This window comes from Rattus rattus, chromosome 4 (assembly GCF_011064425.1).
Source record: "Rattus rattus isolate New Zealand chromosome 4, Rrattus_CSIRO_v1, whole genome shotgun sequence".
In the NCBI taxonomy this organism is placed as follows: Eukaryota; Metazoa; Chordata; class Mammalia; order Rodentia; family Muridae; genus Rattus; species Rattus rattus.
The window spans coordinates 7,064,680-7,078,955 of NC_046157.1; the positions used below are offsets into that span (position 1 = coordinate 7,064,680).

The 14,276-nt window shown below is 46.0% G+C and overlaps 1 protein-coding gene across 2 annotated transcripts in view; it reads right to left on the reverse strand.

Moving 5' to 3' along the window:
- The window catches only part of Etv5 (ETS variant transcription factor 5), a 58,173-nt gene that overhangs the window by 19,920 nt on the left and 23,977 nt on the right, over positions 1-14,276 (reverse strand). For both annotated transcript variants that reach the window (XM_032900013.1, XM_032900012.1), the window contains exons 6-7: positions 9,965-10,094; positions 8,789-9,076 (exon numbers count right to left, since the gene is read on the reverse strand). In XM_032900013.1, coding sequence (XP_032755904.1) covers positions 8,789-9,076; positions 9,965-10,094 — 418 coding nt within the window. The remainder of the gene's footprint in view (positions 1-8,788; positions 9,077-9,964; positions 10,095-14,276) is intronic.

Genomic DNA, 14,276 nt, shown 5'->3' on the forward strand with positions numbered 1-14,276 from the left:
AGTAACAAAAAAGGGAGGCCTCAAGTTCAGTTCCCAGAACCCTGCTGGGCAGTTGAAAACTGCCCAGAACTCCAGCTTCTGGGGGCCGGACACCCTTTTCTGGCCTCTGTGGACACCTGCACACAGAGAAAGAGAAAGAGAGAAGGGGATGGGGGCTAGAGAGAGAGCTTGAGTCAGCAAGCTGAACTGGTGGAGATGAAGCGTTTCAGTGGGAAAGTTCTCCTACTACACACAAGCTCTGATGTACACATCCACAGATAAATAAATAAATGTAATAAGGGTTTTAACTAGAGGCAAAAATTACCTTGAGATGAGCCTACCCAAGGAAGTGAAAGACCTGTACTATGAAAGTTTAAAAGTACTGAAGAAAGAAATGAAGACAATACCAGAAGATGGAGAGACCCGCCAGGCACATGGACGGGTAGATTAGTACTGTGAAAATGGCCATGCTATCAAAAGCAATCTATAGATTCAAAGCACTCCCCATCAAAACTCCAACTCAATCTTCGCAGAAATTGAAAAAAAAAAAAATCTTGAAACTCATATAGTAACAATAAGAAACACAAACAGCCAAAACAGTCCTGATACAATACAAACACAGAAGGAACTACCACCACTCCTGATTTCAAGTTAGACATAACCCGTAACCATAAGAAGTAAAAACCAGCATGTTAAATAGAATAAAAACAGACACTTATCAATGGAATAGAATGAAGGACCCTCGATTAAGTCCCCGTTCCTATAGCACCTGAATTTTGACAAGATACACACACACACACACACACACACACACACACACACACACACACACACACACACACACACACACACACACACACACACACACACACACACTAAAAAAGACAACATCTTGACAAATAAATGGTGCTGGTCAAAGCCGATCACTCCACGTAGATCAAAACATTACCCCTCCTTCTCACCCTGCACACAAATCAACTCCAAATGGATTGGAGATCTCAACATCAGACCCAAAACTCAAGAAACTTCTAGAAGAAAAAGTAAGGAGTACTCGTCAGGATTCAGGCTTAGGTAAGGAATTTCTGAAGAAGACTCAAATCATCTAGAAAAATCAGGCCTTCCATCAAAGTGGGACAAGTTCAACTTTGTACTGCAGGAAGCTGTTAAAGGCAGAAGAGGCCACCTGCTAGGTTGCATCTGACAGAGGATTAGTAGATAGAATAAACTAAGAACAAAAACTAAACAGGACATCAAGAAAACAAATGATCCCATTAAACGTAGGCTAGAACAACTACATGCAGCTAGGAGAGCTTCCAAAGTGTTGGCTCTCCTTAGCTATCAGTGAAAGGCACACTAAATTACTGTGAGAGTCTATCTTACCCCAGTCAGAGCTGCTAAGGTTAAGGAAACAAAAGACACTGTACTCCCCCCCCCCCCGCTGGGGACCCAACCCAACCCAGGGCCTACCACTGAGCTAAATCCCCAACCCCGACACTGTATCAATTAGATTTGTATCAATCTGTGTCAACAGGTGCTAACAAATTTCTAGAACATCAAGACTTAAACCAGAGATCTGGGCGCAGATAAAGCCGTCAAGATCAGTATACAGCGCGAAGTGCTCCTGGGTGAGGTTTTACTATCTATCCTCCTGGCAAGAAGCACCATAAAAACCACCACATTTTAACACGATCCCTGAGCAACTTTATACATGGGTGTCCCTTTGTCCCAGACACAGAGCACTCTCTCATTTGCCTGCCCAACATTCTGAACACATTCCACCACGGTGAATGTCTTCACTGGTGCAGCTGTATACCTGGGTTTAAAGTCGCTACTATTTAAAGTGACACTTTCAAGGGTCTCTAGACAAGGATATATTTGCAACGTAGGCTTGGGCTTGATAGTTCAGATACAGGCGTCAGCCACAAGCTCACAACCTGAAGGAGAGCCTTCCAGAAGAGCAGCGATTCCCCAGGGCTTTCTTCTTATTAACTGCTCAAACCCCCCATGGCACGGTGGTAGCACCTGCAAGGGTGACCCACACCTGTTGGCACGGTAACAAGAGCCTTGGCAGCAATGAGACCAATGGTCTCCTGCTTCCGCTGTGTTCACCTTCTCGTCTTCCAGAAGGTAACTCTAGAGGTGGCCTGGGATGGCCTCTTTAGCAAAGGATGCTTCTACATGGGCACTAGCCAGCAACGAACCTCCCAGTCTCATCCCTCCGCCCCTCCCCGTGTCCTCTGTACTGCAGAGGTCCTAGGATCCTTGAAGCCAAAGCCTGGGTACATCTCAGAGACCAGTGTTGCTCTGCACCACACGCTGGAGTAGCAGAGAGATTCCGGGTAGGTCACAAGACCAACCTATCTTGAAAAGAGAGTGGCTCGGGGCCTGCTGCCATGTTTGCTATTTGCAGAGATTAATAAAGTAATTCAGCCCCTGTCCTCAAAATACATCCTGTGAACTTTACTCACTGGCCTTCAACTGAACCTCGTTCCCCTCTCGGCAATCTTTTTGAAGTATCTAAGAATGTGTTGTCCACAAACAACCACCGCCACCGAGATGCTGCTGGGAGCATTCCCAAAAGAACTTAGGCTGACCCACTCTCTCTCTTCCTCCATCCCACCCGTGACCCCAGTGCGGCTCGAGAGTAAGGAACTCACATTTGGTGAGGAAAGGGAGACAGACTACAGAGCAAGGCTTCTGAGAGCCGGTTTATTTAAAGGAAAAATTATTTATTTATCTGTCAGATTTATATAGCTAGCGCCTTCCCTCTCAAGAGCACGCCCACGCCACCAACATTTGGTTTACGTTATGAAAACTGTTAGATTCTTTTTCTGCATTTCCTTTTTGGTCTCAGCTGCCAACACACAGCGTAAACACAATGGTAACAGAAATAAAAGGGGAAAGACGGGGGAGATTCAAGGCAGGGTACAAGGTGTGTGTGTGTGCCTGGCAGGTCAGTGACAGTTCAGAGGTGGCCTTCGAGAGGATCTGTAGGGATTCAACGAGAACCACACCACACACTTATATCTCACTGTTCCGGCTAAGAGAACATGATGCAAACCAGAGAAACAGCAGAGGCGAAGCCAGAGCCTGGCTCTGAGATCAGAATGAGCTGAGCCAAAAGCCAGTCTTTACCACTGCCTCCCCTCGTGACTTTTACATAACAGCTCTCAGCCTTCAGTTTTCTCATCCGCAGAATATGGATGACCAGGACACCTGCCCCTGTTGTAAAGATTACAGACGATAGTGCACGTAACTGGACACAGCTCGTCCAAGTTCTCCACACACATGACTTTCAGTCTCCCAGCTAAAGTCACACAGGAGCTGAAACAATTACAAAGACCTCCTGGGGTCAGGAGATTACCATATGCACCAAAGTAAGATCTGAGCTAAGAGACAAGATTATTGGGTTTTATTCTTGAGTGATTCCATCTGAGGAAGGTGCTGCAGCCTCAGCAGGCTGCAAGGGCACCGGCTGGGGCAGCATCCACAAATAGGCCTATGTCTAACAGTAAAGCAATAGGATGGCCTTTACACTGTAAACCCTGTGAAAATGAAGCAACTGGAGCTTAAGTTAAGTTTAAAAAATTGCTCTTTGGGCTGGAGAGATGGCTCAGTGGTTAAGAGCACAGACTGCTCTTCCAAAGGTCCTGAGTTCAAACCCCAGCAACCACATGGTGGCTCACAACCATCTGTAAAGGGATCTGATGCCCTTTTCTGGTGTGTCTGGAGATATATATTTATTTATATATATATAAATAAATCTTAAAAAAAAATTGGTCTTTATTATGCAGGTGTGTTATGACGATTGTGGGAGCAGAGCTCAGAGGACAAATTTGAGGACCTACTTCAAGCCTTTCTCGTGGCTTCTAGGGATAGGATGCTCAGGTTGTGAGACTTGGGTAGTGCATACTTGATGTTTAAAAATTAAAATGCAGTCAGTGAAACGGCCCAGCCCTATAGACATTTGCCGAGTCTGACCGTCTCAGTTTGTTCCCCAGGACCCCCCTGGAAGAAGGAGAGGCTTATGAGATACAGAAGCCCTCCTCACTTCCCCCCCTACAACACCAAAAAAAGTGTGGAAAAAAAAAGGGTAAGTAAAATAGTTAGGCATGGGATAGCCTGTGGAAGTGGGGCACACAGGAAGCACATGGCTGGTGTCTAGCACTCCTCACCCCTAAAGTCAACAGTTTTACACACACACACACACACACACACACACACACACACACACTATTTTTATTTCTGTGTAGCTGCCATTGTAGGCTGTAAGAGGGCATCAGATATCCTGGAGTTGTGGGCAGTTATGAGCTGCCTATCTTGAGTGCTAGGACCAGAACTCTGCTCTGAGAAGCAGCAACCATGCAGCCATTTCTCCTGCCTCCCCTAAACCGTTCCTACAACCACTTTTCAATTCTCTGTCAGTGACGCCTAAGTACAAATTATACTAGTCCATGTATCAAAAAAACCTGTTTTTAGAAACTAAAAAAAGAAATTGTAAAAGGTTTAAAGCTATGACAAGCAAATACTTAAAAATGACAAAAAACACCACAAACCATAACTTAGGCAAGACATCTCCAGGGGGGGTTGTGTAAGAAATTGGGACTAAGGTAGCTGGCTGTGTAAATAGGTGGATATTTACAGAAAACAGAACCACATGGGCCAGAAGGAGCGAAACTAAGACAGAGAACAACTGATTGGTGAGACCATGTTATTTGTTATTTGCTAAGAAGTCCACGGTGTCTGCCGAGGCTTCAAAGTTCTAAACGGTCCCAATATACAGGCATCTTCTACTCATCTGATGAGCTCGACCTCATCTTTGGACCCAGCGAAGTCCCTTTCGGAAAGAAAACCACCTCATTCTCAATCACGAATCTGATGCAGGGCTCTTAAACAAGTCAGGGAAAGCAGTTCAGTTCAGCAGTGTAGACGACCGGCTGTAGAGCCAGGGCAGGGCTCAGGGGGCAAAGAGTCTGCAGCTAGCCTGACGGACAACTTGAATTGATCCCTCCCCATGGAAGAAGCCCACTGACTTTTTTGCAAGTTGGCCTCTGACCTCTATATACATTCTGTGTCACACAAGCACAAAACCCCATACATTAAAAATAAACAAAAATAAGATACTAAGCAACAAACAAGGTCAGAAGAAGGAAAAATTAATTTGGTAATTTTTTTTAATAGACAAAAGTACTGTCCGACAAATTTCAACACTGATTCACTGATAACTTTCAGGGAGGTTAGAAGGAAATCTCCATTAGCTTGACAGAGGAGAAATACATGTATACATAGAGAGACAGACAGATGGACAAACAAGAAACAGTGAGATGCTGGAAACTAACTTTCTGAGTCAGCATACTCTCTATTTCAACTATTAAGAGAAAGTTAGTCTGTCACAGAAAGTTGCATTAAGAATCCAAGCACTTTGGTTTTAGACCCAAAATGAACCCACACAAAGCTTGTCATTAGCCAGACATGTGGTGAGGACACGCGTAGTCTGTACTCCAAGCTGAGTTACACCGTGACTCAGTCAACCCTTTTCCTGTAACCACACAAGACCCGGAGGGCAATGGTGAGTGAATGAGTTTGTCAGGGATGGACTCCAAGAGGAAGTCAATCTTGTAACTTATCGAGCATCATGGTTTCTATGCAATCGAAGTTGGAGAAAACAGCTCAGTCAGGCATCAGGCCCAGATCACACAGCAGGAAGACAGCTCTCAACCAGCTGGTACTTTCCTCTTTCACAAAGTACTGACTACACAGCCGTGCTGGTGGCCCACCCGGGGCTGACCTCCTGATGCCTGGGTGACCTTCCTTCAGTGACCGACCACCGTTACTGACCACCGTTACCGGATGCTCTTGTGTACCATGCAAAAGCAGCCTTGTTTTGCCTTTTTTTCTACTATAGGGACATTTTCTTAAGTTTTGTCTTTAGTTTTTGTTTTTCTTGATGCCAAGTGTGGGAGACGGCATAGTATTTCAAAATTCCTAGATGGGGGACTTTTTAAAAAAATTTTCTGTGAAGCCTCTTTATAAATTGTGAGGCTTTCTTCATTGAGATACAATACAAAGAAAAGAAAAAAAACCAAAACGAAACACTCCCCCCCCCACACGTGTTGAGGGTAGAATACAGCTTCTAAGTTCTCAGCAAGTATGACCATCAAGATTGGTCTGGCCAGAGGAAAAACTAAAGAGTTCTAAGGAGTATAAATGGAACACGCTGTAGCACGCCAAATACATGATCCCCTCCCACACCGTGTGGGAGGAACCACCAATATAAAACACTGCTTTCAAATACAGTATTTATCTTCTGAAAATAAACTGGTTGTGAAGAGATATATAGGTAGATTACATGAAACTCTAAGAATATACGGCAACTATGTTTTATTTTAGCTGTTTAAAGCATGACCACAGCAAGCGACCGCCACTCTAACATCCTGTCCAAAGAGAAAGATGCAGTCTCAACAGGTTGGGCCTATCTGGAACAAAAGACATCTTGCCCATAGGAGATAAAGCAGGAACTCCAAAGACACTGAGAGGAGCAAAGGTCAAGGACAAAATGGCCCCATCCAGGGTGCTCAGCTTTTCAGTGATCCTTGTGGATTGTTTGCAATTCAAAAACAATCCTATGCATACAGAACACGATTTGCTTTCTCACTGTAAAATTAAAACACAATGACAACTGACTTCTGCTTTGGCTGTAGAGCTGTATTCCCTTTATCCTACAGAATAACCTACACTAAACAAGGGCAGGCTGGGCTGGGCTGAGGCAAAGCAGAGCCCTCTTCAGTTTATCTAAGTGACTGACAGCCTCGCTGAAGCTCTACCAACTCAGTCTCCAGCGGAACAAGGGCACACGCATGAACATACAGCGTGGGCAGACACAGAAGGTCAACTTCGGGCTCTCTCCACTTTGTTTTTTGAAGGCAGGGTCTCTGACTGGACCTGGACCCCACCACCCACGCTAGGCAGGCTGGCCAGCAAGCCCTAGGGATTTCTCCTGGCCTTTTCACAGGGGCCTGAGACTCCGACTCAGGCTCTCACAGAAAACTTTTCAGGCCGAGCAACGTCTCCCCACTGGGATCTGGATTTTTATCTCCACATCCTTGTGGGAAGAGGTGGGTGCTCCTGTGTGCACCCTCAGCCTTGAGGCTGCAGTGCTCTAGGGGAGCCCCAAGCACCTCAGTACTGCTTACTGTGTCGTTTTAGAAGCCTACACGTTAGCTCACCTTTCACCCCAGGTTTCTAGAGTCTCTGTCACCCATCATTACTACAGGTCAAGGGAAAAGAAGCAGGAAGTTCAAGACAGATAGGCCACTTCACAAAAGACTCATCTGGAAAGGACACCTACACACTTTCCCTCTGGACCTGAGGGCAGATAGTCATAAATCCTGGGGACCTGAATCTCCTTTCTAGAGGGTAGGCAGCCAGGAGACTTGTCTATTCTACAACTGATGCCTGGTCTCCTCCAGTGAGGCCAATTCATACAAGCTGTCACATCGCTCAGGATAAGAAACGAGGGTAGACAGGAAGGTGCTAATCAAAAGGACTTAACAAGGCAATATCCCTATGGCTACACTTGCCAGGCATTTCAAATACCGAACAAATTCACCCCAGCATCCTCCCCTCCCCCATTAATAACCAACTCCTGCACGAAACTAGTGAGATTCTGTTTAAAAAACACACACCCAAACCAGCAGAATAAAAACGGCAAAAGCTCACCACTTTTGACCCAAACGTCTTATTTTTTTCATAAGAATATCGGTTCTCTTGACAAAGAACAAGGTTATGAGTGTATGACACCGCCAAAGCCTGGTGGCGGCTGTTTTCTTTCAGATGCAGCCTGTGGCAAGAGAAACTCACAAACCAGTGTCTCTGCCGTATCACAAATCTCAGGCGCCCCCAGATGGGTGATCACCTCGGGGGCTCTACATAGCATAACTGCCTCTCTGTGGCTCTTGGCTTGACTATGGGAAAGACTATCAGTCAACTGCATCCTGTGGGTTAGAAGTGGGGACAGGACCAGAAGCAAGAAAAACCTCTAGACAGACGCCAAGTAGAACCCATCAGCGCCCTTCCTTCTCCGAGTGCAGCCCACACCCAGCAGAATGGTGGTTCCCATCCTGCTGTCCTCGATAACAACACTGATGAGTCACTGTCAACACAGATGAAGAGCATCTGACATGTAATGAGTAAGTCCACACCTGGCCGCGTTTCCAGACCAGCACGATGAAGGTCGAAAGCTGGATCCCTCTCTACCTTTGTGTTTGATGAGCGAAGGACTCCAGATAATTAACCAAGACGTTTCAACTGTTAGACATGTGAAACAACCTACAGGGAAACCAGGAAGGTTCTTCCTCAAAAGCAGGTGTTATCACTAACCTCTCTAGCTCATTCTATCGTAGAAATAGGCTAACATGTGAATAACACTGGCTTCTGTAACTCAGAGTCTTCCCCGGATGCAAATAGAATGTAATAGCATGATTGAAAGCAGCATGCACTACAGGTCAGCTTTACGGGCAGTCTCTCAGGAGCCCAGAAAGTGGTGGGTTGATTGTGCATCTGAGCAAGTCACCCCTCCACCCTGGCTGGAAGCGTGTCGACAGGCTTCCTAAGAATCCTAGAAACCATTCTGAGAACCTCTGTAACAGGGTACTATGTAGTCAGCCATACCCACAGTACATCCATACTCCACTGAAGAGTCAATGGAGTGAGAACTTTACAGACCCCTGGCCAACGTGACCAACTGCTCCTCTCTCGTGATGAGAAAAGGACATGAGAGAGGAGAAACTTAGTGCAGGGTGGTACCCACCTCTGTTCTGATGGATACTGGCTTTCAGGCATCATCTTTGGCATTTGCAGGGGCTGATGTGGTGGCCGGGGGACCGCAAATGTTTGCTGCTGTGATCCAGGTTCTGGAAGCGAGTGAGGGGTTGGGGCAGGACCCACCCCTTGAACTGGGCCGGCTCCAGGGGCGAGAGCTGAGGTGGGCAGAGTTGCCTGAGGTGGGGGAAATAGGGAATTCTGATGGGTGGGTGACAAAGGAGTGGCGGGCGGGGTTAATGGCTTGAACCCAGAGGGAGGCTTCCTGTCGTAGGCACTGTAAAAAGAAAGACAGAAGCTCCATTAAGCCGCAGAGAAGCATTTGCATAGTAACCAGGCCCAGCAGAACACCAGTTTGCAGCCCATTGTTGCCAGGAAATGACATCATTAACACAGTGAAATCGCTACAGCCCAGGGGAATATTTGTACCTCAGAAAAGTGACAAACGCAGGGCGTCAAAGGACTTGTTTAACACTTCGTGTGATTTTTCTCCAAGATAATTTTAGCTTCTGCTTCCGGTTTCCTTTTTTCCCTCCTTCTAAAAGAATTCTCTTTGTATGTGTGTGCAGGGGTGGATGGGTGAGGCTGGGAATTTAAGGGCCTTCTCTGGTCCCCTCTCCAAAATATTCCAGGGGTTCCCAGCAATTGGTCAAAAATCTTTGTGGAAGGCAACAGAGCTTATATTAAACAAGCCTTTGCTGGTTCCAGACAGATCTGTGTTTACCTTTAAGTGCAAAGAATGATTAAAATTAAAGCCTCATTCCTGGGGCCTGGATATTCTTAAGTAAAGGGCACAAGCGTGGGGGCCTTTTTGTTTATTCTGATTTTAAGATTATTTCCTTGCTGCTAAAAGTTCACATTAACATATATGATAGACAGGAAGACGGTGTATATCACCTGCCTCAAAGCCACAGATCAAAGGGCCCAGCATTCCCTGCAGCCTTCGCTGGCCTACCTGGGGCTCCCTGTAGAGCCAAAGCATTTTAATGGAAGTTTTGCCTTTCATGCATAGCATATAATGGGCCCAGTGGAATGGGCTACACCTAGATCACACCACAGGGCATCCATGGCGTACATGCTAGGTACTCTGTGATGCTGCTTCCTTCCAGAGCCTTCCGTCCCACCCGCCTCCCGCCCCACCCTAGGCCGGGACCCCAACACTCACCAATAGTTGTAGAGGCACTTTTCCCCATACTTAGCACCAAGAGCCTGCTCATGGCTACAGGAGGACAACTCGGAGGAGGGGCTGTGCAGCTCCCGTTTGATCTTGGTGGGAGGTGGAGCGTGAAGCACCACTAAAATCAGAAGTGGGAGAGGGAGTGAGGAAGGAGGCAAAGGGCATTTACCAAATCACTCTTCGGTCCACAAACTTCCCCGAGAGCTGATTTGCTCTTACAGCCCAAGGTCGAGGAAAACCGCCCCACCTAAATATGCAACCTTTTGTCAGAAACCGATGAGAGGTCCTTAGCAGGGCATGGTGGTGCCCGCCGGCAACCTCAGCACTTAGGGTGAGTCTGTGGCTAGCCTGGGCTACGTAGGGAAGCTCGTCAGAAATCACCCCAGCATTTTAAAGGAGTGACGCCCCCGCCCCAATTCCTATCTCTGTAGTCGTGAAAATCTTGTTTCCCAGTTTCTGAAGTCTTTAAAACTCCTAAGGCTGTTGATGAAATAAAAGGCACCAGCTGAGGCCTCAGAAGCGTGGACGCCGAGAATCCAGTCTCCAGAAGGAGACAACAGCCTGAGCTCTGATGAGAGCCATCACAACTTAGCTTCTCGAAGACTTCAAATGGCCATGGCTACACTCTTTCTGTTTTTGTCCCTCTCCCCCCAAAAGACACAGTTTCTCCTTGTAGCCCTGGCTGTTCTGGAACTCACTCTGTAAACCAGGCTGGCCTCAAACTCAGAGATCCACCTGCCTCTGCCTCCCTAAGGCATGTACCACCACCACCTGGCTGCAATATTATTCAGAAGCTTCTTTCCAAATTAAATAGGATTTTCAAAGTCTCTTTTTTCAAGTATTGCTAAATAGTAGTTCTGAGTAAGAACCACTCAGGTTTAGGGGAATTACAAAACACTTCAAAGTGAAGGATTAAACCAACTTAGTGGCTCTCTGGGTGAGGTTAACTAGCTAGAAGTCTGTGGAGGACTTTGTGTCCACAGTATTGCTCCCGGCCTTTCCCAGCAACCCATCAGGAAGGCAGGTTTCCATAGGCAGTCCTTCAGTTTGTGGAATCCAGCGATAGTTTGTTCCCCCTGAAACTCACTGGGTTGCAATCTGTTTCCCAATGTAATGTGCTGAAGGGAGATGTTTGGGTCATGACAAGGGATGAAGCATGGACTCCACTTTTTTTTTTTTCTTAATTTCATGTGCAATGGTGTTTTGCCCAATTGTCTATGTGGGGGTGTCCAGACCCCATGAAACTGGAATTACATTAAGCTGCTATGTGGGTGTTGGGAATTGAACCTGGGTCCTCTGTAAGAGCAGTCAGTGCTCTTAACTGCTGAGTCATCACTCCAGCCCGTTCTCTTCTACAGTGTGCTTCAGTGTTGTGTCTTCCCATGCACTTCCCTTTCCCTCTGCTCTGCGTAAATACTTCACCAGAGGCTCCTCGGTGTCCAGAACCATAACCAAAATCAACTTTACAAACTACACAAGTATATACATACAGTCTCACACATTTACTTATGTATTCTTAGTAAATCACCCAGTCTGGGTTATTCTGTTACAGCAACAGAAAATGGACTAAGGCAATGCTAATCGCCTCTCCTGAATTCATGAGGTTAAGTGCACATGACCAGGGCTGTGTTTAGAAGCCCACTACAGATTTCTCAAAATGAAGGCTTTACAGTGCCTCCACATGCTTGAGTACAGAAAGCTAAGTCTGTCCCTTACCTAGATACTAAATTAATTCAAAGAAGCCCCTTTCCCCAAAGTTGAAAAAACCCTAATCCAGACACTGTACCACGAGGGTTGTCCCTTCTAGTAAGTATATTAAAATGGCTACTCTCTGGATATCTACCTGGCTGCAGGGTGTGGGTAACTTCCCTGAGCACCTTAACCACCTCTTAACCATCTCGTCACAAAGCTCAGGGCATAACCAGAGGAGGCAGTGCTCTGGTGATATCCCCCACGGCCCAAATCTTCCTTGACTTAATGTTTACTTCTAAAACACTTCTAAGATTCTGGCTAAGATCTGCTGATTTTACTAGTCAGACTTAGCCACACGGTCATCCTTTTCTATCTAGGAAGACTGAACAATCTTCTAGACAACTGGTTTCTCCTAACTTCAAATACAATGGACTGAATCCGCCCCCCACATCACATGGTGGACAGAGAATTGACTTCCGAAAGTCGCCCCCTGATCTCCACACAAATGTCATCATATACGTATATACAGGGTATATACATACCCCATGTATGTACCCCAAGCCCCCACCATTTGTATGCGCCCCACACGAGTGTGCAGTCTACCCCCACCCCATATATATAAAGAAAAGAAAAGGCTGTCTTGCCAACAGACCAGAGAAGACTGGTTTTCATAATTCCTTTCTTACATAATACCAACTGTGTTTTCCTGAATCCATGAAATAAGTTGAGAACTAGCAGATTATATTTAGAAGTCTAATATTAGAGTCTCTGTCATGAGTTTCTGATGGTGACATCATGGCAGCCGAGAGTCAATTGTTATCAAATGTTTCAGATACTCAGACACAGAAAGTAGCTGAGCTGCGTTTGCATTTTGTTAGTAAGTGAGAAACTCCGGCAGCCCAGGATGGCCGCTTCCTCACCACCTCTTCTTCCATGACTTTCCTGCTGTCGAAAAGTTTTGGTTAAAAAACAATCAGAACAGTATCCAAACTCCACTCGAAACAAAAATTATGTGCAGCCTTCAAAGCCTAACCATTCTTTGTCTAAAAATTGTCATTTGTAATCATTGCTTTATTTAAATTTGGAAAGTAGATGACAAAGCAGTATTCGGTTTTCTCATTCGGGGCTTTAGGAATGTCTTCATCGTTACAATCTTGTTATTAAAATCACCACTTTTCCTGACAAGGCCAACCAATCTACAACGCCTGTTGTCTCTACCTCAGTCAGTGTCTTCTACATCTGGCTGTCTCTTACTGGAATCGCACTTTCCCTATAAATTTCAAGAAATTTGGTGAATAGCCAGGCACCAGGCACCAGGACTCAAGAGGTTCGGGTAGGAGGATCAGAAGTTTGTGCCCAGATTGGGATACATGGCAAAACCTCTCAAAAACAAAACAACAACCCCATCCCCCCTAAAATAAAAGGCCACACCACCCCCATTATACTAAGTTATAGATTGATTATATTACAGACCAGCTTTTAACGCTGAAGGCATGGTCCACACTGACTCTTTAATTCTAGGTACAGTTTAGCTATAAACGTCCATCTATCATCTGGAGAGATCACAGATCTATGCTGACAGGAAGAGAACGTGAGGCCTGAGAGCAACGAGAAGCTCATTTCATTCCCCACAGTTCTGCTGGGTGTCAGTTAGAGACTGGGCAACACAAGCAGGAGTTACAAAGCCAAGGAAGGCACCTTGCTTTTGTGTTTCCTCCTACGTAAAACGAAGCATGCTGTGCCACTCTTAGTAAAGGAAATGACACAGACCCTCCCGGACGGAGCGAAGAAGCTGCACAATTTTAACAGAATGCTCGACTTTCCACAGTGGGCTAGGTAAACAATGACTGTCTGAGGCTGTAAAGGAGAGAAGTGGATTAGACTTAGGAAGGACCTCAAACCCCAGAAGTCTGAAATGTTCAAAGGATGGAAGATGGCCCTCAAAGCCAGTCACCTCGACAGCAATTCCTGATAAATATGGACCATCCTCACCATCGCCAATACCCTTCTCGGGTCTTGTGAGACCATATTCTCTCAGCAGTAGCTAGATGAACCAACAGGAAGATCGTCCTCTGGTACACACACACACACACACACACACACACACTCTCACACATACACTCATATACACACTCACATGCACACACACATACACGCACACACACACACACACACACTCTCATACACACACTCATATACACACACATCACATACACACTCACATGCGCACACACACACACACACACACTCTCTCTCACACATACACTCATATACACATTCACATGCACACACACATACACGCATGCACACACACACACACACACGCTGGGGCGATTTGACTTTCTGAGTGTTTTTCTCAAAGAAGCGGTTGAGAGGCTGTTGGGGCCTTAGCCCACTTTGCCCAATCCTCTACCCATAGAACCCTGAGACTCAAAGGAGTTGCGGGAATCGCTCGGAGCCTTAGAGCTGCTGTGACTGGGAGGCAAGGCTCCAGGACACTCTGGCCAGCCTTCTACCACAGGGTCAGAAATGGGAGACATAACCTGCTTTGCCCATTACAAAGAAATAGGGGGCAAACATTTTTTTTCCAACCTAAAACCAATAAGAA